This window comes from Pelecanus crispus, chromosome 10 (genome assembly GCF_030463565.1).
Source record: "Pelecanus crispus isolate bPelCri1 chromosome 10, bPelCri1.pri, whole genome shotgun sequence".
Taxonomy (NCBI): Eukaryota; Metazoa; Chordata; class Aves; order Pelecaniformes; family Pelecanidae; genus Pelecanus; species Pelecanus crispus.
Window position 1 is genome coordinate 18,799,825 of NC_134652.1, and position 26,713 is coordinate 18,826,537.

General features: G+C 40.3%; 1 protein-coding gene across 4 annotated transcripts; it reads left to right on the forward strand.

Annotated features, from left to right (window-relative positions):
- KIF11 (kinesin family member 11) lies at positions 1–25,633 on the forward strand. Of its 4 annotated transcripts, none has more exons than XM_075717341.1 (22): positions 1–141; positions 4,067–4,199; positions 4,325–4,422; positions 4,502–4,580; positions 4,914–5,099; positions 5,186–5,310; positions 10,295–10,385; positions 10,681–10,923; positions 11,036–11,131; positions 11,823–11,911; positions 12,440–12,527; positions 13,308–13,496; positions 14,662–14,869; positions 15,145–15,317; positions 15,631–15,753; positions 16,698–16,856; positions 17,251–17,390; positions 18,000–18,279; positions 19,330–19,552; positions 19,809–19,963; positions 20,288–20,404; positions 21,102–25,633. In XM_075717341.1, the coding sequence occupies exons 1-22, from the start codon at positions 137–139 to the stop codon at positions 21,225–21,227; spliced, it is 3,126 nt and encodes a 1,041-aa protein (XP_075573456.1). In that variant the 5' UTR covers positions 1–136; the 3' UTR covers positions 21,228–25,633. The 4 variants fall into 4 exon arrangements, with proteins under 4 accessions (XP_075573456.1, XP_075573458.1, XP_075573457.1 ...); XM_075717343.1 differs by lacking the exon at positions 1–141 and adding an exon at positions 808–905; XM_075717342.1 differs by lacking the exons at positions 1–141; positions 20,288–20,404; positions 21,102–25,633 and adding an exon at positions 823–905 and having other exon boundaries at positions 19,330–19,561; positions 19,809–19,835.
- Positions 25,634–26,713: the final 1,080 nt, after the last annotated feature.

Consider the following 26,713-nt stretch of genomic DNA (forward strand, 5'->3'; position numbering starts at 1 on the left):
TCCACCCGGCACTGGCTAGGTGTTCTTGTCTAGCTTTGAACGGGGCATTTAAAGAAAACGTGGACTAACGGGAGAGCCAGTGGGGGTAGAAGAAAGGATGGCCAGAGGGCTTGACCTGTGATGAAAGATCACACGGATGATGTGACTCTTGGAGAGCGATGACTGAGGTGAGGCGTTTGCCTGCCCTCCGGTAGGCGGGCGTGCAGCGGCAGCTGCGGAGGCAGCCGTGCGTATCCCTGCTGCCCCCTCGTGGGCGCGCGCGGTAACGGTGGCAAAACAGCTGCACAGCGGGTTCGAGTTTGACGGCGGGTAAAATGTCACAGCGGTGTGGGGAACCAGGGCAGGGGCCGTGACGCAAGTGCGCCCCCTCCCTCCTCGTCCTGGACCGCGGGATCCGCCTTCCCCCGCCATCCCGCGGCCCGGCCGGTCTAATTCGCTTCACCGTGCTGCCTCCTCTGCTGTGACGCCCGCGCCGCGGCTGCCGGCTGGGCTGGGCTGGGCTGCCGGGGGCGGCAGCGAGTGCGTCGCCGCCCGACCCGCCGTCACTCGGTCACGTGATAGCGACTACAGCCCCCAGCATGCAGTGCGCTGCCGGCAGGACGGGGCGGTGCCGCCGCTTCCGCCGTGCCCGTGCGTCACCCCCAGAATTTGAAAACCGTTCCCATGGTGCCCCGCGGGCTCCCGCTGATTGGCCGGGCCGGGGGGAGGTGCGTGGTTCAAAGTCGGCGGCGGAGCGCGCGCCCCCCCGGCCGGAGCGCGGCGGCGGGCGGTTGGCCGAGGCGGCCCGAGCAAGGCGGTCAGCGTTTCGCGCCGAGGCCCGCCATGGCTTCCCTCAGCTTCCAGAGCGGCGGTGGCGCCAAGAAGGAGGAGAAGGGCAAGAACATCCAGGTGGTCGTGCGGTGCAGGTAGGCGCGGCGGCCTCCACCCCCCACCTCCCCCCCCGCCCCCGGGCGAGCGTTGGAGGTCGGCCCGCAGCAGCGGCCCGCGGGGAGCCGGTGAGGACCCTCCTCATAAGTCCCTCAGGGACTTCGGTCCGAACCGTTTGCTGCTCTCTCCCTCGGGGAGCCCGGCGTGCCCAGGCCGCCGTCGTGTGGCAGGGGGCCGACGGGGCGCCGTGCGGCCCGCGGCTGTGCCGAGGTGCCGCTCCGCGGCCCCGGGGAAAGGGATGTCCCTCCGAGTGTATCCTTACTAAAGAGCCCGCCGTTACTTCCAAACGGCGCTCCTTACCGCGCTTTAAAAACGCCTGAACGTCCGAGGCATTAGTCGTACGCGCTGTGGTGGCGGATCCCTGTAGCCAGCAGGTAATCGGCGCTTCCGCAAAACGAACGCTGGTATGAATAATCTTTTACAGCTTAAAAAGGCAAAAAGTTGCAATTTCCTAACTTGATTCAGTGTGCGCCCGCTATGAAGCTGTGTAGGAAGGTTAAGAAGAGCTAGATGAGAGTTAGTATGACTGATATTCAAGACACAAAAAGCCCCCCTGATTTTTTTTATCTTCTGTCAGCTTCTGTGGGAAGCCGCTACGATTTAACAGCTAATAAAATTTTTACTACACCCACTTTCGTATCTTTCATATAACTTCAGTGATGCAGACTCTCCGAATTCAGACTAAAAGCTATGGGGGTCAACTTTTTAAGTAATAATGACCAGCTACCTTAGTTGATGAGCTGAATTTATTTTTTGGTATGACATGAGAAATTTCATGTACCATAAAATTAGGTTCTCTTTGTAATTTTGAGGTGACTTTAAAGACTTGCTCACTGACGCTGGATATTAAATGCTCTTAAAGTGTTGCTTCTTAAAACTCTACTACTGCTAAGGGTTAAGAACAGTGTTCAAAATACCTTTGGAAGTTGGGGGTTTTTTTGAGCCAGAACTGCAATTGTTAGCTTACATATTATTGTTATTAATGCCTTTTGCAATCATTATATCCTCATGCTCAGAAGTGCTTTTACAGATGCACAATGAAAATGGAAATTAAAAGCGTTTTTCTCTTATTTTTGCAACACAACTAAAAAGCTGCTGAAGCAAATGTTGTGGGATTGGTGAAAGTGTTGATGTAAATCAAGGCTATTGCAAAAGACTAATTTTATTGAAGCAATTGAGTTTGAAATGCTGTCAAGAGCAATCATTTTCTTTTTCATCTGATTAGTCTCAATTGTTCTTGAATAGCCTCACTAAGTATCAGTGTATATTTTAATCAAATATAATGCTCAATATGACAGTAGCACCAGGATTGTCCATTTTGCTTTTGTTGCAACTCATAGACTGTCATATGTCAAGATTTTGTCTCTAACCCCTAAAAACTTTCTAGCTCACCCTTGCTCTTGCCTCTTGTACAGCTTTTTTAATAGAGCTTCACTGTATTTGAGCTAGTAAATGGTCCTTCCACCTTTCCTTTTTCTTCTGCATCAGTCAACTTCTAGTTATCTTACAGATAGGTAGATAGATGCAATTGTATTAATTTGCTTCCAAAACCTGATGTGTCTGAGCTTATCAAAAACCTTTTCAAGCAACACATTCACTATGCTTTGGTAAAAAATTAATTTGGAAACTCCAAATGCATGCATTGGCATTGTTAATATGCTTCATACCTATGGGGTTAAACCTGTGATCAAATGTCACCATGGCATACCAGGTTGCTGCTTGTCTAGTAGGACGTGCGATGGTCTGCATGTATGCTCCAGCCTAGCTGAATTGTTCCTCTAGTCTCACAGTTGTGGGCTATCATACTGTAAGGCTCCTGCATTTGACTGGTTCACTGTCATATCATTACAGAGCAGAATATATTCATTGTTCAGCCTCCTACTATTTTAAAAGTCACAAAACCGAAGCTGTAACTTGCCTCAGAACAAGATCATCTGTTGTCACCAGTCTTGCACCAAAGTGTCTAGTGGTCTGTTTAGAATCTAACACTTCAGCCTCAGTGCTGTGTTGAAGAAGAAATGTTAGCCACTAGAGTCAGGAAACTCAAGATGCAATGTGCTTGTGGGGTTTGTTTTGGTTTGTTTTTTTTTAAAGCACTGTAATTTAAAGAGTTGGCATCTGAAGTGCCTCTACTGTCAAAATATTTTAAAGATTACTAAGGTTGTAGAAGTTCTATTTTCAAGTTGACCGTTCAGGTCAACTATACAGGTAACATAGACATTCAGTGCAGTAGCACTACTAAATGAGCAATAAAATTGCATTTCATGCTTTTAGTTTTCAGCCCATGATCATTTCCATGCTTTTTGGGAGAAATTGTTGCAAAAGCCCCTTCAAGGAAAATGGTGTGCACTAGGTTTAAATTAACTTAGTGATGAAACAAAATGCTTACCATCAAGTTTCTAAACTTTTATTTTACACCTCTATTAAACTTTACTTAAAACTCAGTCAGAGTAAAAAGGTATGTGGACTTTTTCCCCCAAAATCTGATGTTTTGTCTGCCTTATTAAATTCTATTCACAATTCACAAATTCTGTTCAAATGCATCAGCATTATAAAGGTTCTGGTATTGCTGTCTACTGTTCTGCTATTAGTAGGGTCTACTAGTATTTCTGATGCTTCAGTGTGTTGTGTCATCAGTGCGAGATGTAGGCTTCATTGCTTGTGTAAATGCAAAAAAGAAATTTTTTAAAGTTAATTAGTTTTATTCACTATTGCCTTAGCTTTCATGTATAAGTTTTTCCTTTTTTTTTTTAAGGCTTTTATTTATACAACTATCTGGTATTTAATCTCCCACCCCCCTGCAATCGAACAATATTTTCTGATGCAAGTTATCTGTGTGCGCATCTAAATTATCTTAAAAGTGTTTATGGACTTGTTAAAAAAAAATATGTAAACAAATTAAAAGCTATAGGTACTTAAGTTGTCCCACAGTGGGTGGAAGGAGAAACAAGGTCTGGAAACTGCTGAATTGTGGCAGTTATTTGTTAAACAGTTGTTAAACAAATTAAGTTAAAAGCTTTATGTTCCTTTTACCCGATTATACTATTCTGGATCCTTAAACTTAGTGATATTACTGCTTTGTCAGTTTATGTTCTTGTTAGCAATTGTATCAATCCATTCTTAACTCCTGTCTTTTTAGGCCTTTTAATGCCTCAGAACGTAAAGCAAACTCCTATGCTGTTGTAGACTGTGATCAAGCAAGAAAGGAAGTTAGTGTCCGCACTGGAGGAGTGACAGATAAGACGTCAAGAAAGACTTACACGTTTGATATGGTAACTGCTTGTCAAGTTGGGGACTTCTAGAAACAAGCTAGTACACTTCTAATATGGTCTGATTACTGTGCAATGCCATACATTACTGTATGGATAAAGGGAATGTGTTGTCTTTGCCTCAACAGGTTTTTGGAGCTCAGGCAAAGCAGATTGATGTATACCGGAGTGTTGTGTGTCCCATTTTGGATGAAGTTATTATGGGCTACAACTGTACAGTGTTTGCGTAAGTAAGCCAATAATTATTATTAGGAAGTCTTATTTTAATTTTAGTTTCTTGTTTACATTTTAATTTTTTCTCACAGTTATGGCCAAACTGGTACTGGTAAGACCTTCACCATGGAAGGGGAGCGGTCACCCAATGAGGAATATACTTGGGAAGAGGTATATTTTCACTCCTGAGATTTCTCTTGTCTGTACTATAGTTCAAAGTCAGCAATTGCAGGAGGCTACAGAAAACCTGCAGTTGATGCCTTTCAAATTCCGAAGCTGACTTTTCTTAAATGTTTGTAAGTTAACAAATGGTCTCATTCATTTATATGAAAATCAAAACTTTACGTCTTTAATATGTGCATACAAGTCTTGGCTGTCTTATGTAGAAGATTATCTTTGTCCAAGGTATTCTTGCTTCTATCAAATCAGACTATTTAGCTGAAATTCCACCCCCAAATCTCTTTCAGTACATTTATGTATGAAATATCTCACTTTAATTTATAGGATCCATTAGCAGGTATAATACCCCGTACATTGCATCAAATATTTGAAAAACTCACAGAGAATGGTACCGAATTTTCAGTGAAAGTCTCTCTTTTGGAAATCTATAATGAGGAGCTTTTTGATCTTCTGAATCCTACTCCTGATGTTGGAGAAAGACTGCAGATGTTTGATGACCCTCGAAACAAGGTTAGTGCTGTTTTCCAAAATTTGTTGTCTTAAGGCTTTCAGGATGGTTGAGAGATGTATAATAAGCATGCATTATTTTCTGACAGAGGGGTGTAATTATTAAAGGCTTGGAAGAAATAACTGTACACAACAAAAATGAAGTCTACCAAATCCTGGAAAGGGGTGCAGCAAAAAGAACGACTGCAGCTACTTATATGAATGCATATTCCAGGTACAAATCTTCCCCATTTCAGAAATTTTGTTTTGTTCTTGTTTTATTAAACAGGATCTTACTGAAGAAGTGAAAGATGTTGCAGCTAGTGCAAACCTGGCATGATCGTGAGATTGTGTATTGCAGTTCAGATCACCAAATGTGGGTTAGAAAGCTGTAATTAAAACTTCCTTATCACATCCTGTGGGGTGATTCTAATAAGGGGCATTATAAAATCTGAATGCTTCTCATCTTAAAAATAGTCAAGCTGTTTCTGCATGATTTTTCACATAAGCTTCCCCTCTTGTTTAGACTTTGCATGCTTTGTTATGAATATATCCCTTGTTAATATGCAGGGTCTAGTTGGAACAGTAGCCCTGGCATTCCACCTAACTCTAGCTGAGATATAAGTAGCAGAATGTTCTTAATCTGGCATCTAGAATATTGAAATTTAATTATAGAATCATAGAATCATTTAGGTTAGAAAAGACCTTTAAGATCATCCAGTCCAACCATTAACCTAACATTACCAAGTCCACACTAAACCAATTAAGGGTAGACTAGGCTAAACCATGTCCCAACGTGCCACGTCTACCCATTTTTTGAACGCTTCCAGGGATGGTGACTCCACCACCTCTCTGGGCAGCCTGTTCCAATGCTTGACTACCCTTTCTGTGAAGAAATTTTTCCTAATATCCAATTTAAACCTCCCCTGGCACAGCTTGAGCCCATTTCCTCTTGTCTTATCACTAACTACTTGGGAGAAGAGCCCAACACCGACCTCACTACAACCTCCCTTCAGGTAGTTGTAGAGAGTGATAAGGTCTCCCCTCAGCCTCCTCTTCTCCAGGCTAAACAACCCCCAGTTCCCTCAGCCACTCCTCATAAGGCCTGTGCTCCAGACCCTTCACCAGCTTTGTTGCCCTTCTCTGAACACGCTCCAGCACCTCAAATGTCTTTCTTGTATTGAGGGGTCCAAAACTGGACGCAGTATTCCAGGTGCGGCCTCACCAGCGCTGAGTACAGGGGGACAATCACCTCCCTGCTCCTGCTGGACACCCTATTCCTCATACAAGCCAGGATGCTGTTGGCCTTCTTGGCCACCTGGGCACACTGCTGGCTCATGTTCAGCCGGCTGTCAACCAGCACCCCCAGGTCCTTTTCGACCAGGCAGCTTTCCAGCCACTCTTCCCCAAGCCTGTAGCGTTGCATGGGGTTGTTGTGACCCAAGTGCAGGACCCGGCACTTGGCCTTGTTGCACCTCGTACACTTGGCCTTGGCCCATCGGTCCAGCCTGTCCAGGTCCCTCTTCAGGGCCATCCTACCCTCCAGGAGATCGACACTCCCACCCAACTTGGTGTCATCTGCAAGCTTATTGAGGCTACACTCAATCCCCTCATCTAGATCACGGATAAAGATATTAAACAAAGCTGGCCCCAGTACTGGGCCCTGGGGAACACCACGTGTGACCGGCTGCCAACTGGACTTAACTCCATTCACCACTACTCTCTGGGCTTGGCTACCCAACCAGTTTTTTACCCAGCGAAGAGTATGCCCATCCAAGCCATGAGCTGCCAGCTTCCCAAGGAGAATGCTATGGGAGACTGTGTCAAAGGCTTTGCTAAAGTCCAGGTAAATGACATCCACAGCCTTTCCTTCATCCACCAGGTGGGTTACCAGGTCATAAAAGGAGATCAGGTTGGTCAAGCAGGGCCTGCCTTTCATGAACCCGTGCTGGCTGGGCCTGATCCCCTGGCTGACCTGCACTTGCCTGTTGAGTTCACTCAGTATGAACCTCTCCATAATCTTTCCTGGCACCAAGGTCAGGCTGACAGGCCTGTAGTTCCCCGGGTCCTCCTTCCAGCCCTTCTTGTAGATGGGCGTTACATTGGCAAGCCTCCAGTCATCAGGGATCTCCCCTGTTAACCAGGACTGCTGACAGATGATGGAAAGTGGCTTGGAAAGCTCCTCTGCCAGCTCCCTCAATACTCTCGGGTGGATCCCATCTGGCCCCATAGACTTGTGAGCGTCCAGGTGGCATAGCAGGTCATTAACTGCTTCCTCCTGGACTATGAGGGCTCCATTCTGCTCCCCATTCCTGTCTTCTAGTTCAGGGGCCTGAGTACCCTGGGGATGACTGGTCTGGCTATTAAACACAGAGACAAAGAAGGTGTTAAGTACCTCAGCCTTTTCCTTCTCCTCCGTGACAATGTTCCCTGCCACATCCAGCAAAGGATGGAGATTCTCCTTGGCTCTCCTTTTATTGTTGATGTACTTATAAAAACATATTTTTTTTTTATTATCTTCTACAACAGTGGCCAGATTGAGTTCTTGCTGGGCTTTTGCTCTTCTAATTTCCTCCCTGCATGACCTAACAAGATCCCTGTACTCTTCCTGAGTTGCCTGCCCCTTCTTCCAATGGCAGTAGACTCTCCTTTTTTCCCCTGAGTCCCCACAAAAGCTCCCTGTTCAGCCAGGCCAGTAGTCTTCCCCGCCGGTTGGTCTTATGGCTGGTCTTAAGGCACACGGGGACAGCCCACTCCTGCGCCCTTAAGGCTTCCTTCTTGAAGAAGGCCCCGCCTTCCTGGACCCCTTTGCCTTTCAGGACTGCCTCCCAAGGGACTTTCCCAACCAGCGTCCTCAACAGGCCAAAGTCTGCCCTCCGGAAGTCCATGGTAACAGTTTTGCTGCCCCTCCTCTTTACATCGCCAAGAATCGAGAACTCTTATCATATCATGGTCGCTAAGCCCAAGACGGCCTCCGACCATGACATTTTCCACAAGCCCTTGTCTGTAAACAGCAGGTCAAGTGAGGCACCTCCCCTGGTAGGCTCGTAGGCTTGCTTACCAGCTGCGTCAGAAAGTTATCCTCCACACACTCTAGGAACTTCGGAGACTGTTGCCTCTCTGCTGTGTTGTATTTCCAGCAGATGTCTGGCAAGTTGAAGTCCCCAACAAGAACGAGGGCTGGTGATTGTGACGCTTCTGCCAGCCGCCTGTAGAACGTTTCATCTATCTCTACATCCTGGTTGGGTGGTCTATAGCAGACTCCCAACAGGATATCCACCTTGTTGGCCTTTCCCCTCATCCTTACCCATAAGCACTCGACCTTATCATCACCACTGTTGAGCTCTATACAGTCAAAACACTCCCTAACATAGAGCCACCCCACCACCTCTCCTTCCCTGCCTATCACTTCTGAAGAGCTTATAGCCATCCAGTGCAGCACTCCAGTTGAGAGTTGTCCCACCATGTTTCTGTGATGGCAACTGTCATAGCTATCCTGCTGCACAAGGGCTTCCAGCTGCTCCTGTTTGTTGCCCATGCTACGTGCATTGGTGTACATGCACTTGAGATGGGCTATCGATTTCGCCCCCAATGTTGCCATGCTACCCCTGGGCTCCTCACTAGCGAGCCTGTTTATATCCCCTTCCCCCTTCAAACCTAGTTTAAAGCCCTCTCAATGAGTCCTGCCAACTCATGACTCATATATGACTCATATAACTCAAAGTTAAGAAGTTAACTTCTTGAAAGCTTTCTATGCCTATGGAAACAAAAGATGCAAGTTTGACAGATAAATTACTGAAATACATTGTCTGTACTGGCATGAGATAAATATTCTCTGCAGTAGATATGGTACATCTTCAAAAAGAAGGCTGTAGTCCTTTCAAGTTTGGAAGATGTTTAGCTGATATACCTGTATTAGAGAGGTGGGTCGTCTTCCTTCTAGCTGTAATGGGTGCTTGGGTTTTTTGCCAATCCTTCTTCCTTCGAGCTGTTATGGGTGCTTGGGTTTTTTTGCCAATCCTGTTTACTACTTGGTGTAAGAGTCTTAAGTATCCTTTCCTCTCCTCACCAGCAGTAGAAAATGGTATATTAGGATTTGTTACTGAAGTTGGAATTTCAAAATACTTCTAAGATCTGCTTTTTACAGGTCAACACAAGACCCTCTTTTCAAACCCCAGCTCCTGAAAACTTGCAAACCGGATTGTGGAAGTTGGGGATAAGGTTGAGGGGGTTTATTGTATGGCAATGCAGGCTACTTCATATGATTGTAGCTCGTAGTCAGAATCTGGTAGACACACCTTGGTCACAAATATCATTGTTTAGTACTGATTTCTCATTCTTGAACTGCAGATGTGATATCTATGTCACTGAACAAGCAGTGATCCAGTGTTGCAATAAGCAAGGAACACCCTGCCCGTGTCATATTTTAAATTAAAGATATACAGAGCTCATCTGTCTACTGGTGCAAGGGAATGGGTATATTGGCTATCGCAGTTTAGAACAGAGAACTAATTTAATCTGAAATTACAGGGGATTTAGAGAATTCATTCTGCCTGAACTGTTTTATGCAAGGTCAAACTGGTGTAATTTGACGTCTGTGGTTTTCTATATATGTCAGCTTCCTATTGTAAAAACTTAAAGGAATAAGCTCAAGCTAAAATAATCTTAAACTGTACTACCGTTTTGAATGAAAACTGAATTGAACTTCTAAATTTTTAATATTGGATTCAGCTACTTGCTGATTTTCTTAGCCTGAATAAAGAAAACTGAATTTCTTAATCTCACATTCTGTAAAACTGTACTGGATGATCGTAAAGGTCTTTTCCAACCTAAACAATTCTATGATTCTATTCTATGACTAAAAAAAAAAAAAAAAAAATCTACAAGCCAGTTTTCTTGACATATCTGTGAGTGGAGAATGCACAAATGTAAACAAAACTGAAGTGTTTCTTTTGGTTTTGCTTGAAATAAGATAAAATTTACCAGGCTTGAATAAGGCAAATATCATCCAGTTGTTTCATCACTGTTTTTAAGTACTGTATTCCTAAGTATATACATAAAGATATACTTGGTAGAATAACTTTGTGTATTGAAAATGTGTAAGTCCCAATTAATGGGCCAAATGTATTTCCTAAAAAGAGAACAGATACCTAACTTGCAGCAGTATCATGTAGTAAGCAGATAATAGGATGTCCATCTGAAACTGAATTCTTTTACAGCCGGTCCCACTCTGTGTTTTCAATTACCATCCATATGAAAGAAACGACAATAGATGGAGAAGAACTTGTTAAGATTGGGAAGCTGAACTTGGTAAGGATTTGCACTAGATGTCATTGATGACATTCTTAAAGTAATGAACTAGAATAATCTGACCTCATTCTCTTCAGAATCTAAGGTGAAGTTTTTTCCCTAATAAATAATTGTTTTTCATAAAGTGGTATGAACTGTATCTGTCATTCTGAGAAATGTCAGTCCCATTTATCACCTCAATGTCTCCTGAACAACTCATAAGCTAGTTCATGTGTGGTGTGTTCTGCAACACTATGGGGCAAGCATTCTTCAGGGTGATTTGAGACAGCAGCATGTCTTTCCTCTTGTCTTTCAGGTGGATCTTGCAGGAAGTGAAAACATTGGTCGATCTGGGGCAGTTGACAAAAGAGCTCGTGAAGCTGGAAATATCAACCAGTCTCTCCTGACATTAGGAAGAGTTATTACTGCTCTAGTAGAAAGAGCCCCACATATTCCATACAGGGAATCTAAACTCACAAGAATCCTGCAAGACTCTCTTGGAGGACGAACCAAAACATCAATAATTGCCACAGTTTCTCCCGCGTCTATAAATCTTGAGGTGAATTTAAGTCTGAAAATCTATTCCTAAAATAGATATTATATTTTGCTAATGATACAAAATTATGAGTTAACTCCTCAGCTTGACCTAGTGTTACATCTATTTGTCACAGGAAACATTGAGCACGCTGGAATATGCCCACAGAGCAAAGAACATAATGAACAAGCCTGAAGTTAATCAGAAGCTAACAAAAAAAGCTCTTATTAAGGTAGGCCAGACATACAGCTTTACAAGTTAAGTTACAGGTTAGGTTTGATTCTGGTAACATAGTTTTTGCTATGCAGGAATTATGAAGTTGTGGAGAAGCTATAACTAGGAGCAGTGCTTTTCTGAGGTGACTTTAATCGCTGAACTGATGCTTTCAAACTAAGCTGCTCTAGTGGTACAGCATTGGTCACTTTGCAGATACTGAAACTGTTGCTAAGACTAAAGCTGGATAGAGAGGGCTATGGCTACTAGCCATGACTGTGTAGGGATTACATGTTTACAAATTAGTGGTGAGCCACTAAATGACACTGGATTTTTTTTTTTATGGACTTGCTGTATTAGCAGCCTCGTTCCCTACAAAGTGCCTGAATTAAAGTGAACTTATCATAAGTATGAATGAAGAGCCAATATAAAGTAGCTGACTGCTACTAAAGAAGCTGCGATTCCCATTGTAAGCTGTTATATGCAACAAGTACGATTCAAATGGGAGGTTACAATGCTCTACATATATCCAGTGGTATGAATTTGAATGGTGCTATATTGAACTTATTTGGAACAGAAATTAATTGCTTTGCTCCTGTGCTTATGCAAAACTTCCACAGAGCACTATTTTTGTGAAGTATCTGTTAAGCTAAAATCTTGAAAGCAAAGTAGAAATTTTCAGGTTTACATGCGATTGTTTCTTTATGCAGGAATATACTGAAGAGATTGAGCGTCTGAAGCGAGACCTTGCTGCTGCACGAGAAAAAAATGGAGTCTATATTTCCCTTGAAAATTATGAGTATGTCTTCAAAATTTCTATAACATTACTAACAACAAATCTCAGATACCAGTACCTATCCTTATACAGAAATGCTTTCAGATCTATTTTCACACCAAAAAATTGAAGATAGTCAGGAGAATTTAACTGATGGGTCAACTTGTTCTTTAGAAATTAATTATTACACGGATAGAAGCCTAAAGAGTAGGTTTGCACTGGGGATCTTAGTTATATGTGGAACTTACCGTAAGCATAGTCAGGATGCAGATTTACACCATGCAGCCCTTCTTTCAGTGGAAGCTCATATAGGAGAGCAAACTTGATGTAGTTTACTCCACTTTGTAAGAGGGCTAATGTATGCAGAAAGTTTACAATGAAAAAGTGTCTTAAATCCTTTCTGCATTAAGTGAAAATGACCTGCTTTTCATATGGAAGCTAGCAATACTTATTTTTCAAAATTACAAAATATGTCGTATAAAAAACAGTCAATAATCTTGAAATCAGCTCTTACTTGACTAATCTGCTTGTTTGTTTTAATTCTTGCTTGAGAGCCCTTAATGGAAAGCTGACGGTTCAGGAAGAACAAATTGCAGAGTATATTGACAAAATCAGCGTCATGGAGGAAGAAGTGAAAAGAGTAAGCAATGTTTCTCAGCCGTGGCTTAAATCTGCCAAAAAAATGAAAGAAATCTTTGGGGAAGGAAGAAAAAAGTTTGAGCAAAGAACAGTCTAAAGAGTTTTTGTTCTTGAAGTTCCCTAATTAGTCAAGAGTGGAAGCTTCCTAATCCTTGAAGTTAAAGGAAGTTGAAATATCATCTATGAAGTTGCAGGTTGCAATATTTATTTTTTTAAAGCTGTTTTAATATCTACCACTTTACCTTTAATTTGCTTTGCTGGGTTTTCAGCAAAAATCTGCTTGTAAAATGGTATCGTCTCAGTTGACATATCTGCTTAGGAGCAAAGAATGAGGGGAGAGAGGAGAAGGTGATGAGCTCCCATTAACAAATGACACAGAAAATGGGAGCTTCCTCTTTAAAAGAAATGCAGATATTAATTTGCTGGAATATGTAACTACTCTGTGTAGTCAGTTTTACTGACTCTCTTCTTCATTCTATCTGCTTAGGTTTGTTTAGTGGGATTGTTTTTTTTCTTGTGCTGTAACAATTGCTTGGTCTTGTGGTTTGAGTGGGGAAGCAAGGGATTATTACAGTGAAGATGGTGTTGGTTTGTGCTATTTTCAGTGAATATAGAGAATATACAAATCTATAGTCTAGCTTTAAGACCTCTGAGCCTTACAGCTGAAACTACGTTGGTAGATGACAACTTGCCTTCTGGTATTGTGGCATAATTTGAGAGATGTGACTGTTAAACTTATAAAAAGCAGTGTTGCCCTATTGATGTTTGTGTTCCACTTTAGATCACTGAACTATTCACAGTTAGTAAAAATGAACTTGAACAGTGTAAAACGGATCTGCAAATCAAGGAGAAAGAACTGGAAGAAACACAAAAAGATCTGCAAGAAACCAAGGTTCATCTGGCTGAAGAAGAATATGTGGTTTCCGTTTTGGAAAACACTGAACAAAAACTTCATGGCACAGCTAGTAAGGTAGTCACAGTTCTTGTACCTAACTGTAACAGTAGCTTCCCACGTTTAGGAGTTTCATGGGCTGTTCAAGGAAATCATTGTTGCTAAACCATGATGTGAGTGTGACAAAACCTGAATTTAAGATGGAAAACTAGGGTTAGTGCTCTCTATATATTATATTGTGATGAAAAGCTACTTAAGATTGCAGGACTTTCTCTGTTGTAATATTGACAGTTGACTGCTAAACAGGCTGTTGGTCTGGAGCTACCTTTCCTTCAGGCCAGTTTGTCACGAGAGTTATAGTGCTTTGCAGTACCTATTGTCATGAGTTGTTTTGCAGAATTAAGTAGTTTTCTTTACTAGAAACTTATGGCTGGCCCTACAAAAGAGTAAAGTTGTATATAATTGGGGCAGAAAAATAGCAAAAAGCTTTGCAGAGATGTGTGCAGTAATTTACACTCACTGAGTGAATAATGGAAACTGTTGCCCTGTCACTTCTATATTTTAGGGTATGGTTTTGATGTGTTTGTAGATTGGTCATAATTATCGAAACAGACTTGATGTGGGGGGAGAGTGAGTATCCTGCTATTTAAACTGCAAAGTGATGAAACTTGTATCTTGCGTCAACATGAAAATTTCTTTCTACTTGGATTCCTGTAAGGTTGGGAGGGGATGCCTAGGTTTTTTGCGTGTGTGTTGTGTTTGTGTGAGAGAAATGGGTACAGAAATTATTTACGCTGATTACAAAACCAAGAATCCACGGTAGGTTCGAATTCTAAATTATTTGTTGCAGAACTAGTGCTGGAAACCTCTTGCTTGAGAACTATTAAAGAATATATTTACTGTCAAATCTTTCAGAAAAAGTTGAAGTGGTCAGGAATTTTTTTCGGCTACTGTTCTGTGATAAATTATATCTTAATTCCTTAAATACTGAGGACATCGTTTATTAATGCTTTAATTTCAAAGTCAGAACAAATGGTCTCTAGTAGGTAACTTTTTCCTGTGTTCTGAGACTATAAATGACGTAACACCAGGATTAAGAAGTCGTAATTTGATGATGTAAAGGGAAATACCTGTCCTTTCTAGGGAGATAACTTCTTTAACGCAGAACTACAGTTGCTTTTTCTTATACAATGTATGCTTGACTTCTTGTTTAAAGACTGACTAAAATAACTTAAAATTGTAGCTACTTAGTACAGTTGAAGAAACTACAAAAGATGTATCTGGTCTCCATGCGAAACTGGACCGTAAGAAGGCTGTTGATCAACACAATGCTATCGTCCAAAATACATTTGCAGGACAAATGAATGTTTTGTTCAACAAAATACAAGATTCAGTTAGTGAAAACTGTTTGAAGCAGCAACAGATGTTGACATCTTACACAAATTTTATAGGTAAGTGTAATAACTGTATCAGTATGTCATCCTGAATTTTTGCAACAGTAGTACCAAAGACCAGTTCCTAAAACAGATCTGTTTTAGTAAGTGGAAAGGGCTTTATTTTAAGCAATATACATTATTACTGGTGCAACTGTAATAATGTATCTGGAATGATCAACTGCCTTCTGGTGCTGTAAGAGGCAATAAGGTGATGAGCAATAAAAAGAGTTCCTACCTTACAGTGGAACTTTTAAAAAAAAAATTGTAATGCTTCTTGATTTCTTTTGTAGGTGACCTCCTGTCTACCAGTTCTTCAGCAGCTAATATTCTTGCATCAGTTGTATCAGCATCTTTTGCTTCTGTTAAAGAATTGGTGTCTACTGAAGTTTCTCACGTGTCTGCAAAAATAATACAACATGAGAATCTGTCACTTGATTGTAAAGCTGAGCTGCTGAGATTAATTGTTAGTAAATTTACATACTCTTAAATATTTGAAACTGTTCTTGATCAAAAGGGGTTCTGTAAATATTGTATAGGTTTTTTTCTGATGCTCTCTACCTGTCCCTGCTTCAGCACTTGGCCATGATTATGTCCCTCCCCCCTTCCCCTCTCGTGTCACCACCACAAGCTGTAATGTACTATATAACAAATACTGTTATAGCAGAGTACATGGTTATGTATATGGATAACTTCTTACAAATATAGGTGGAGGAACAGTCATATCCTGTTTTACTTTTCCTTTTTTTTTTTTTTTTTTTTTACACCATTGTTCCTAGGAGGAACATACATCTGGATTAGGAAAAGCATTAAATAGCTTGACTCCAATGGTAGAATTTGTCTTGGGGCTAAACTGTCAGTTTCAGAGCAACATGAAGAAATATTCTGCTGTGGCTGACAAGGTAATGCACATAACTTGTCTCTTACCTTGTGCTCTTCTATTTTATTTAATTTAGAGATAACCCTTTGGTGGTTTTTCTGCAGTGTGTCAGAGTGTTTCCACTTCTGGTGTGGCCTTTTCTCCTTTATTCTGTTCCATGAGTTCTACCTTTTAGCTCTTTCTTTCAGACTTCTTTTCCACTTCTGAGTGTGGTGCCACAGAACAGTGGTAAAATGTGGATGCTTAGAGCTATATGTAACAAATATTTGATAATATTCTTAATAGAGTCTCTCCTGTATTTTAGAAATCTAAAATAACCAACTTAGACCAGTATTATCACTCCAGATTTATCCATAGTCACTTTGATTCCTGGAGAATGTGGTGCTGTATCTTGTTAACAATAACCATAAGTGCAGACAATGCTGCACTTATAAAAAAGTCCTTGGCTTCCATTTTTAGTTCTAGTTGATCTCATAATGTTTATGTAGAACTGCAGCCTCACTCTTTCATTACTTTTGTTCCATTTTGTCGAAAACAAATCTTTGTTCCTGGTGACCTGTTGCTCTGACTGAAAAAATTCCCCCTTCTGTCAATTACAATCCATGTGAAATCAACTCCCTTTGTCTAGAGGCTTTTTATTGGTTTTCAGACTTAGACAGCAAATAGTCCATGGCTTACCAGCTCGCTCTTCTTGCTCTTGTCTTAACCAAGTACCTTGTCTGTGTCTTCCTATTTTGTCTACCTCACATGCCAAATTTTGTGTTTGGAAAAGCCCATACCAAGTTCCAGTCTGTAACTTCAGATTGCTCTAAGTGGTATTTTCTACCTTTTATGCACAATGCTTTATTAGTGCCTTTGACAATTTCCTTGCGTTAGAGTTTGTTTCTTTATAAATTATGATAGGGAAAAGTATCCAGTTCTTACCTGAAGACAAATATCTAACTTTAAATAAAACTTTTTTCAAAGATGGAGGGTCATAAAAAGGAAATTGATACCTTCTTTGGAGATCTTTCTCTCACTCTGAAAAAATTACGGGAAGAAACAGCCAGTGTTTTTGCTCAGCTTCAGAATGATTGCGAGAATTTAAAAGAAGAAGTGGAAATGACAAGGCTGGCACATACAAAGGTATCCTTAGAGTAAGACGAAATCCAAACATCAAGTGTGATTGCTTGCTTTGATTTAAACTCTTTGTGGCAGTAAACAGTTGTACTGACTTCAGAAGAAATGTTAGGACAGTAACTTGATGACCCTAATTCTTTTCAGCCTTTGTTGTGCTGCTTTAAGATCCTTATGTAGCAAGGTAACAAAATTTACCTTTGGTCTGAGCAGGTCCAGTATATGTGCCTTTACATGTATCTCCAAAAGCAAAGTGTCTATATCTTCTCTACACAAAAATTGTACCTTCAGCTTTAGAATGACAAAGCTTTTTTATTTGCTGCATTTTTAATAGAGGCATTCAAGTACCCTTTAAGAATGTTAAGAAGTGCAGAATAACAGTGTATGACATTTTTCTTAACAGAGCACAGCTGAATTAATGTCCTCACTGCAAACCCAGCTTGACCTGTTTGCTAAGGAGACTCAGAAGAACTTAACTAATGTACTTGCAAAAAATGGAAGCTTGAAGACTGCCATCAATGCTGTGCAAGAAAATGTTCACCTGTAAGGAGCAGATTACTTTTGGTGTATACTGATGCAAGATAAAAATATGTATGAAGAGGACAGCAAAATTAGATGCTCTTCATATTTATATGCTTATAAAGTCTTCTGGTCAAGACCTGTATGTTAGAGCTGAGTTCTGCCACAGAATGTAGATCATAGTTCACCTTTCCCCAGAGTAAAAGTAGCTCTACAGGACTTTTCCTCAAACTTGTCTCTTGAGCATTTGCAGATAAGAGACCATGGTTTTGGGAGCAATATGCTGATGAATGGCCCTTAGTATGGCTGGACTTCAGAACTTCATACCATAAAGGCTTAGCTTGAAGTATAATAGTTGTATCTATTGCAGCATGCTTCATGCAGTTGCAGACTGAAGTAACTAAGGTCTTGCCAGAGTTGTTGTTTTTTAGTTTGTGGCGGGGGGCAGTTTTAGGGAATTTAACAAACCTACTGCTCCGAGTGCTGCAATTTGTAAAGTTGCTAAATAGAGCAACATTACAATTAACTGGTTTGACAGAACTGCACTAGTTCTGGTCTCAAATATTTCTAAATGTAGAATGTGTTAAAATCCCCTTTCCGGATCTCTGAACTGTTACAAATATGTTGTTGCAGGAAAACTACAGACCTAGTCAGCAGTACAACTTCCAATCATAGCAAATTTATTGCATCTCTGGATAATTTCTCTCAAGAACTCAGGATTATAAATGCTGAAAACAAGATGATGCTGGAAGAATCCACTGACCACTGTCAACAACTTCTCAGCAATCTCAAAAATGTGTCTCAGGATACTGATAAATGGGGTGAATTTACAACTGCTCAGATAGTCGACTTTACCAATCAGCAGCTATTGTCCTTCAATGATGAGAAGCAGCAACTTCAGTGTTTGCAAACGGTACCTATAGTTGTTTGTAGTCTAATACAACATTGCGACAAACATTTACAGTAGAATTTGTAAGGGGAAAATAGTTCTCACAGAACAAATTTGTGGGGTTTTTTTAATCACAGCAGACTTGTGTTACTCAGCTTGAATAGATGCAATTAGAGGAAATCGAAAGCTGAATTAAGAGGAAGACTTTGAACTTAATGTGCAAATAACCTCAAAAAATGGTGTCTTGATTAATCCTGTGCAGCTAACTTGTAACTTGGGCTTTTTACATCTTTTTGGTAGTATATATCTCTAATTCTAAAACTTTATCTACTAGTAATGTCTCTGGGAGATTTGCATGATGATCAAATACAGACTGTATTCTGGAGGATGCAAATGACTTTATTCGTCAGATAGATTAACATTATGGGAGAAATAACTCCTTTTAGGTACCTACTAGTTCTGGCCTCTTATTGGAGAATTTCTTTAATTTTTTTAATTTCCATTGCAAACTTCACTTCCCATCCTTCTTGTTCTATTGTTCTAATAGGTAATGAAATAGGCAAATACAACATTTTGCTAACTTTCAGAAAGAAAAATTTAAGTGTTAAAAGCATTTGCAGTCTCAAGACACCCCTGTACCTGTTATACCTACTGAACACTTCAGGAGTTTCATTCCAATGGGAATGGCTGAAAATACACGTTTTCCTTCTTTTCTCCTACAAATGCATAAAGCTTCTACTGCTTGTAGAATTTTCACTTGAATATCCTAATTCTGTGCACGGTTGTGCATAGAAGCATGAGGAGTCTGATCTGAACCAGATGGCATCATCTTTATTCTTATGAGTAGCTTTCTAAAATGATCATACTTTCTAAGAAACTGACTCTTTTCTGAACACAGTTCTCGAAACAGGAGTGTCAAACTGGCACTGAAACTTCTCAATTTGAGGTCTCTCAGTTGTTTCATTTCAGGTCATGTCACTAGTCATGCACCACATCTTAGAAAAGAGGCCATAACCTTAACTTTCCTGTTAACTTGGTGTTTTTGGTTGGGGGTTTGTTTTGTTTTGTTTTCAGAAAACCGAAGAAAACTGTGATAAAGCAATAGCTGAAATTGTTGACTGTATTGGTACACAAAAGGCTTCTGAGGAGAAGGTACTAAATGGCCTTATCGACCAGATAAAGGTTGATCAGGAGATACTTCTGGAGCAGAAGCTAGGACTTAATGAGGAAGCACAGCATGGATTGTCTCAGGTTAATGGTTTCCTGCAAGAGGATCTTAAAGTGGATATTCCAACAGGTATTTAAAGTAGGTCGGTGACAGGAATGCTCTTACAGAAAGCAATTTGAGTTGGAGAATTCATAAGTGAAGGTTAATGGGGGACATAATATAACTAGCAGCCTTACACCTTTTTTTTAAGGTGCATGCAAAGAATGCTGACTGAACAAAGCACAATTTCTGTTATTGAGTTAATGTAAAATTGAGGATCTGTAATTAAAGCAATTGCTGAAAGTGTTTAATAGTGCCTTTCATTAGTGTACAATCTTCATTGAAGGGACAACTCCAGAGAGAAGAGACTACTTCTATCCAGTCACGCTTGTGAGAACAGAACCCCGGGAACTTCTACTGGAGCAATTAAGGCAAAAGCAGTCAAAGCTTGATGCTATGCTAAGCAGTGGGGCGAAGGAGGTGGAGGATAATGCAGATCAGGTATGTGTATGAATGGCAAATGGGGCTCTTCAATGAAGATTTCACATCTTTAGGAGGTTTTTTCATGCCATTGTGGAGAGTTGATTGGAACCCCAGAGCTGTTGCAGCCTTTGTGTTTTACAGGGGACTTGGAGTTACGTGTGCTGAGCTTTTTGACAAAAACAGTATCTTGAAAAATAAGAGAGGACATTAACAATTTAGAGACTTTCATTTCTGTTTTTCAAAAATTGAAGTGATGTGTCTTTTATAGATGTGATCGTGCTTAGTACATTCACCTAGGAAATTCGGACATTAAATACACTTTTCTGAAAACTGCTGTTTTAGGACCTGTTGGAAGAGGAGGAAGGGTTGCAAGAATCCAGTGACAGCCTTTCCAGTGACAAATCCTTAGTGGATGCAAACATATGCTGCCACACAAATGGTGGCATTCCCTTTTTCCAGGTAACTTCCACATATTCCAAACAGCTGTGTATTTAAGAGTGAAGAAAAATTATTGTTCCATAATAGTTCTGTAGTCTAAAGTCACCTGCTATACTTTAGTGCAGTCTCACAACTTCCTTGAATCCTGTAGAATATGCTTTGTTAAACTTGAGCTAAAATAACAGCAGATTCTGGTAACAGTTAACAGCAGGTAAAATAATGCAAATTTCTGACAAGCTTAGACAGACAGTAGAAAACTCCTCAGCAAGTAGTCCTGCATGAAAAAAGTTGTCATAATTTACTAGACATTAACACATGTGTTTTAATGGAAAAGTTGAAATTAGATGTGGAGTATTTTCTTAGAGGCCAGGCAGAAATATTAGCATTCTTGATTCTTCACTAATTTTTTTACTTCCTTCCTTCCTTTTGACCCTCTTGCTCTACCAATCTATCAGTGTAAACCCCTGGTATATTAGACGTGGGTTTGGCTTGGGGGGTGTTGTATTTACGTGTCATGGATCCCTTAAAGTAGCTGCTGAACTTCTAGATGTCTACAATAAATCTCTTTAGATGCAATATTAGGAACCTTTTTCAGGAGTTCTACCAACTTTTTTTTCTCAGAACACTATATACTGCATTGTACATGAGCAAGTAGTCTTTAACTTCTTTGTATTCTCTTAACATGGATAATTTATTGGGCATTTTCTTTAAATCCCAGCACAAAAGGAGTCACAAAAAGGATAAAGAGAACAAATCTGCAGCTACAGTGGAGAAGAACAAAATAGAGGATATGACGGAACAGTTTCTTCCAAAATCTAAGCTTCCTTTAAGATCACTGAACTGAGATACATATCCACTGCATATCCCTGTTTTGAAATACTTTTATGTCTAGTTTTCTACTGAGCCATAACTTTCTTTGGTTATTCTTGGTCTCTGTATATAGTGATATATTGATGCAAAGTTGGATCAAAAGGTTGCCCTGCGAGATGTCCTGCCTTTGTCCCATTTTTATATGCTGTAGCTTGCAAAGTATTAACAGACTTTAAAAAAAAAAAAAAAAAACAAAACACCACCCTGCAGATCATGGTGCTGTATGTTAAATAGACTTTTATGTTGTCAAGTAAGAAATCCTTTTCTGTTTCTCAGTAGATTTAAAACAGAGCAGAAGGGGATATGGAAAAATGCTTTGTCAGCATTGCCCGCTACCGTTTTATTTTTTTTAATTAACTGTAAATAAGTGTTCTGGTTTTGTACCTGCTTTTTAGTCTGGTTCTATTTCTATCAAGTAGATAGCTGTCTTTTGACTGGGATACTTCAACTAAATCATTGATGGAAAATAAATGTACAAGTACCTCCCTCAGAGTCAAACAAGTTTACATGACTTTCATCTTATATTACCAGGTTTAATTTAGCTAAAACATTAGCAGCTATGTCATTAAGTCTTGTGCAGTCAGAAAAGGATGGTTCCCTCATTTCATAATAGACAATAGGTTTATTTCAGTGCCTCTTCAAGTGTATGAAAGCTAGGCTCACTGCTGGGTTTTGGGGTTTTTGTTTTCATTTGTTTTGAACCCCACTGTTCTTATCTTCCTCTTAACCTAGAGCTGTGATGTGTTGTCTTGGATGTGGTGTTGTCAACCACAGCTTATGTATTGTAAACTGGCGGCATTTCTTTTAAGATGTAGATACTTAACATTAAAACATGCAAACTTGGTTACAAATGCAGCTCCTATGTTGTATAACAGTGAATTTCCCGTAATTGACAGCAGCATTTGACCAGCTGCTCTCTTCATGCTGCTTACCTGAGAATTTGAAGAAAATTTCAAGCTATGATGTGCTAGAAAAGTAGATGACTAGGACTATGATGGGAGGGGGGAAGGCAGCCTTAATTTACATTGAAGCACTATTCTTAGCTAATTGTCAAAACACGATTTAGGAGGTTGTTCATTTTTTCTATATCTAGTTTGCAGGCTTAAGTTGATCTTTCTTCAAAGGGGTAGTCCATATGTCTCTCTGTCTTTGAGCAAGTATGCCAACTGGATATACTTTGGACACCATTCAGACAGCACACTGCAGTCCTGCTGATAGAGACAGAAAGACATAATTTGAAGTATGCCCTTGCACTGATTCTCTGAACTCTAGCATCAGAGAGATCATTAATCAGTTGTGTTTCTCTGAAACACCTATCTTAACTCTTATTTATCCTCTCTCTTTTGCCTCTGTGGGCAAAGCTAATTGCTTTTTCTTAACAGCCTGATAAGAAGAGGAAAAGTATTAATTCCCTTTCAAATGAATGACAGACATAAGTATGGATTTTTAAAAATGTATTTATGTTACTTTGGGGGGGGGGGGGTATGCTATCTTGGTACCTAGTTTATATACCAAATCTTTCTAGTGTTGTAAGGGACTTGAAACACTGGAAACTGCAGGACTGCCTCCTTCAGAGAGTGTTTGGCATATTGTCAAATTCTGGCACCAGAAACATAATGGACTTAAGAACTCTCCAGGGCCTAGGATCCATTTTCTTGCACCACATGCCTGTTAACACTGACTAAATATTAGCATGATCTTCCAAGACTGTTCAAGAAATCATTTACGAGCTAAAATCCAACCAGAAGAGCTGATTCCACAGCTGTATATTGGAATGGCCTAAGCCAAATGCCAGAGTCTTGTGCAAGCCTTTCACCCTACTACTTCATTTTCCCTATGGAGTGCACTGGATCAGTATGAGCAAACTGGAACAGCCAGTACCCAAGGAGGTTTGCATCCATAAAATCATGCCAGAATCTGTGCTTCCTGGCTTTATCCTCTGTGAAACTGTCTCCTCTACCTTAGCTATTTGGTTTCCACTGGTACAGGCACAGGCTGCTGTCCTGGTAACTGAGAGCCTTAACAGCTGTACGTATTTCATGGACTGCTTGTATGGTTTCTCTTTTTCCGAAGTACCCCTCAGAGTCATGTTTTCTTTTGCTTGCAATACTGGCATGGCAGATCATTGTTTCATTGGCCCTGGTGTCTGGAGGTCACACCAGAAAGCTGAATAGGAGGAAAAATACGGATGCGGTACCTGTCTCGGCTTCTCTGTCCATGTCCGTTCTCCCACTAGATGGCTCTAACACTAAAGCATTAGTCCAAAGCTCAAGTACTGGCCACTAACCAGGACTTAGAAATAAGCATTTTGCCAAGCATCTGTTAAAAGAACAGGTTTCAAAAACTAATCTCTAATTTGTGCTTCCACGAGGCTAATTCTATATTCAAGCTTGGGCAAGGGGTCGTTTTATGAAGAGCTGCGTTTGAGAAAAAGATGATCCAACCTATGTCTTGAGTTTTGCTGCAGGGCCAATAGACGCTCTTAGTAACTAAATTCTTGTCCTGACCTGCTCTCTGGGTTTCCCACCACATGGACATTGCCCAAAGTAGAAAGGAAGGCCTGTTTGTTTTGGTATATTATACAATGTATGATAGAAGGAGAAAAGGAGGGCAAGAAAAATAAAGCAAGAGCTGTTCCTTGTACATAGTCACTGGATTCACAGGTCTAACCCAGAGAGAAGGGATGGCATGTTCCAGGCTAGCTTACGTGGTGGTTTGAATTTGTCTTGTTATAAGGCATCCATTGTAAGAGTAGGAGGAAGCCATTTCCACAGAATAAATAGCAAGGTCATACCCTGACTGAATTAGTCCAGCTGAGCATGAGGGAGAGTTGTGGTGACTGGGGCTGTAGTATATGGCTGTGTTCTAATTAACTTGATGAGGGTTTTTGGTTTCTGGATTAGTGGCCAGGTGGGACAGCTCTTGATTTAACAAAAAACCCAGGTAAGATGAATGTAATGTAGGGAAGTGAAATGAGGAAAACTACAGTTTAAATGCACATAAAGGGGGAATACGGAGATAGCGATGAGGGCCGTGGGAAGCACAGATAATCAGAGCCACCAGCTCGCTTTTCAAGTGAAAAATGAGCAGCTAGGAGGAAATGGAGGAAAGGAAAAGTCCTGCTTCCTCCTGGAAATAGGGGAGCTGCGGCACTTGTTGCATCAGAGTTCCTGGGGGATGCAATTTTTATTTGAAGAGAGGAAAGAAGACTAAGCTGACTAGCTGCTATTGATGGCTGGTTTTATTTTGGGTGTCAGAAGCAATTATGTGGTGCTAGAGAGAAGCGAGGAGAAGGTGCATGGTTGCTAGACTCTGCCTTTCTTTTTTCTGTTAAGTGCCAGTCACCATTGCAGTCATCTGTTAAATGGGTAGAGGAAACAAGAGGAAGCCTGTAACTCTTTGGGGTGATAAAAGAAGAAATAAACCTAGAAGGAACTGGAAAAATAAAGTTTAACATTCCTTTTCCATCAAAAAGAGATTGAAGGGAAAAAAGAAAGAGTTCTAATGTTCCAGAACATTAAAAACAGGAAAAAAAAGCAATAGATTTTAAGATATATAGTTGGTAAATATATGCTTTTCAAACAAGTGTTTACAACTATTTGACTATATTTTTTTCTTTCCCTGTTAGAACCCACTTTTTATGGTAGAGGGTAATGCTCTATAAACTGCACGCCCACCCACACAGTTACATTATAAAGTTAAATAATAATAAATCATGCTACGCTTTGCATTGGTAGGCTTTATGTGACATAGTAGTATAGGTGAGATGTAGACCACCTAGCAAAGTAGGCCGTTCTTGTAGGTTGAACACAAACTCAATCCACAGCAGCATTGCTATGCTCAATCTTGAAAATGTGGAAAGTACGCACACAGTGCAGCGAAGTGAGTGTTTAAATCCCTATGTTGAGAATACTTCTAAAATCATCTTTGGTTCCCTAGTAAAGGGTCTAGCTACCAAAAGGAGGGCACGTTGTAGCTACACAAGCAGTCTTCAGACAGATAAAAAGGAGCAAATACTTGGTCCAGCAGTCTCTTGTCAGGGAAGAAGTTAGAAACAAGCTGCCATTTTCATATGAGGTCTGAAAATTGTTCCATATTTCTAGATTTCTAAAGCCTTGAGAAGACTGTCAGTTTTCAGGTGGTGCAAAGTTAGATTTTTTTAAAATAATGGAAATTAACTGGATTGTTTGCTTTTTCTCCAAAATATTAAACCTATATAAATGTTCCTTTGAATTCCTTAGTTATACTTGAAATGCTTTTGTGACTCTTGGTCTGTTAATAACCTAAACACTGTAATTCAAAGAATGAGGCACAATGACTAAACTTTGAACTTGACCCATGTATTTTCTTTATTTAAGATGACCAAAATGTAAGAATGAAATAAACAGGACTATGACATAAAAGTGCATTAGATTTTTTCAGATCTTTCCAGATGGAATCATCTACAGTTGTTGATAACATATATATAGTTTTGACTGTAATTTTATTCTGACAATGTCCAGAGCACTAAAGCTACTATACGAAGATGTTTTTCACGTGATAAGGAATTGTATTTTCTTTGGGAGAAGTTAATTTTTAAAAAATACCTTTTTTGCCTAATTGCAAAGCGTCTGTGTTAAAGTGAAAAATAACAATTAGCAGGAAAGAAAATATGCTCTTTTAGCATTTATGACAAATATTAAACAAAACAGATTAAATAGATGGTAAGATACTTTCCCTCCTCCCCAGCCATTCAAGTAAAAATAATGAATTCTGCTTTTCAGAGGACCAATTTCCCCACTGCACAAGTCCAGTCGTACATGGGGATAATTCTGCTATGGTCACTTGATTTATACTAAAGTCATAAGGTGAAGGATCAGATTCTCCGTTTTCCAAAGTATATACTGACTTGATAATGCTGCTTAAAAAAACAAAAAAATCTAAGGCCCTGTTTGGTCTCTATGGCCAAAAGATTTCATGGCATTTAGAAGGGTTTGTCTAGGCAAGCCTAATTCTGTATGTTCTTTCATGGGTACTTCAAGCATACCCATTTCCCCTACTTTGTAAAATGACTTTGGGATCTTTCAGGATAGGTGTGATGTTATTGCTCTGCTGTTAAAAGACTAGACCCAATGTCAGTTGAAGCTAGCACTGATTGTAGCGGCCACTGTATGATGCCAGTGCCCCTAGGCATAGTGTGCATCACAGGAAGAGAAACCTTTTAAACCTCGGCAGGATGGCACAGATTTCCCATCTTCCAGAATATAACTTCATGCTGAATCTGAACACCACTACTCCCACTTTGGAAGTAGAAGCTTGTAAACATGTTTCTGAGGGAATAAATTCCTTTTTTTTTTTTTCTTTTTTTTTGACACAGAAGAGCTTAAGTGTAACCCCTGTCATATGTAAAGCCTGTTTTGGGAAATTGTTTTTTCACACTTCAATTAGCTTCCCCTGAGGCTCAAACCAAAACATAAGTGG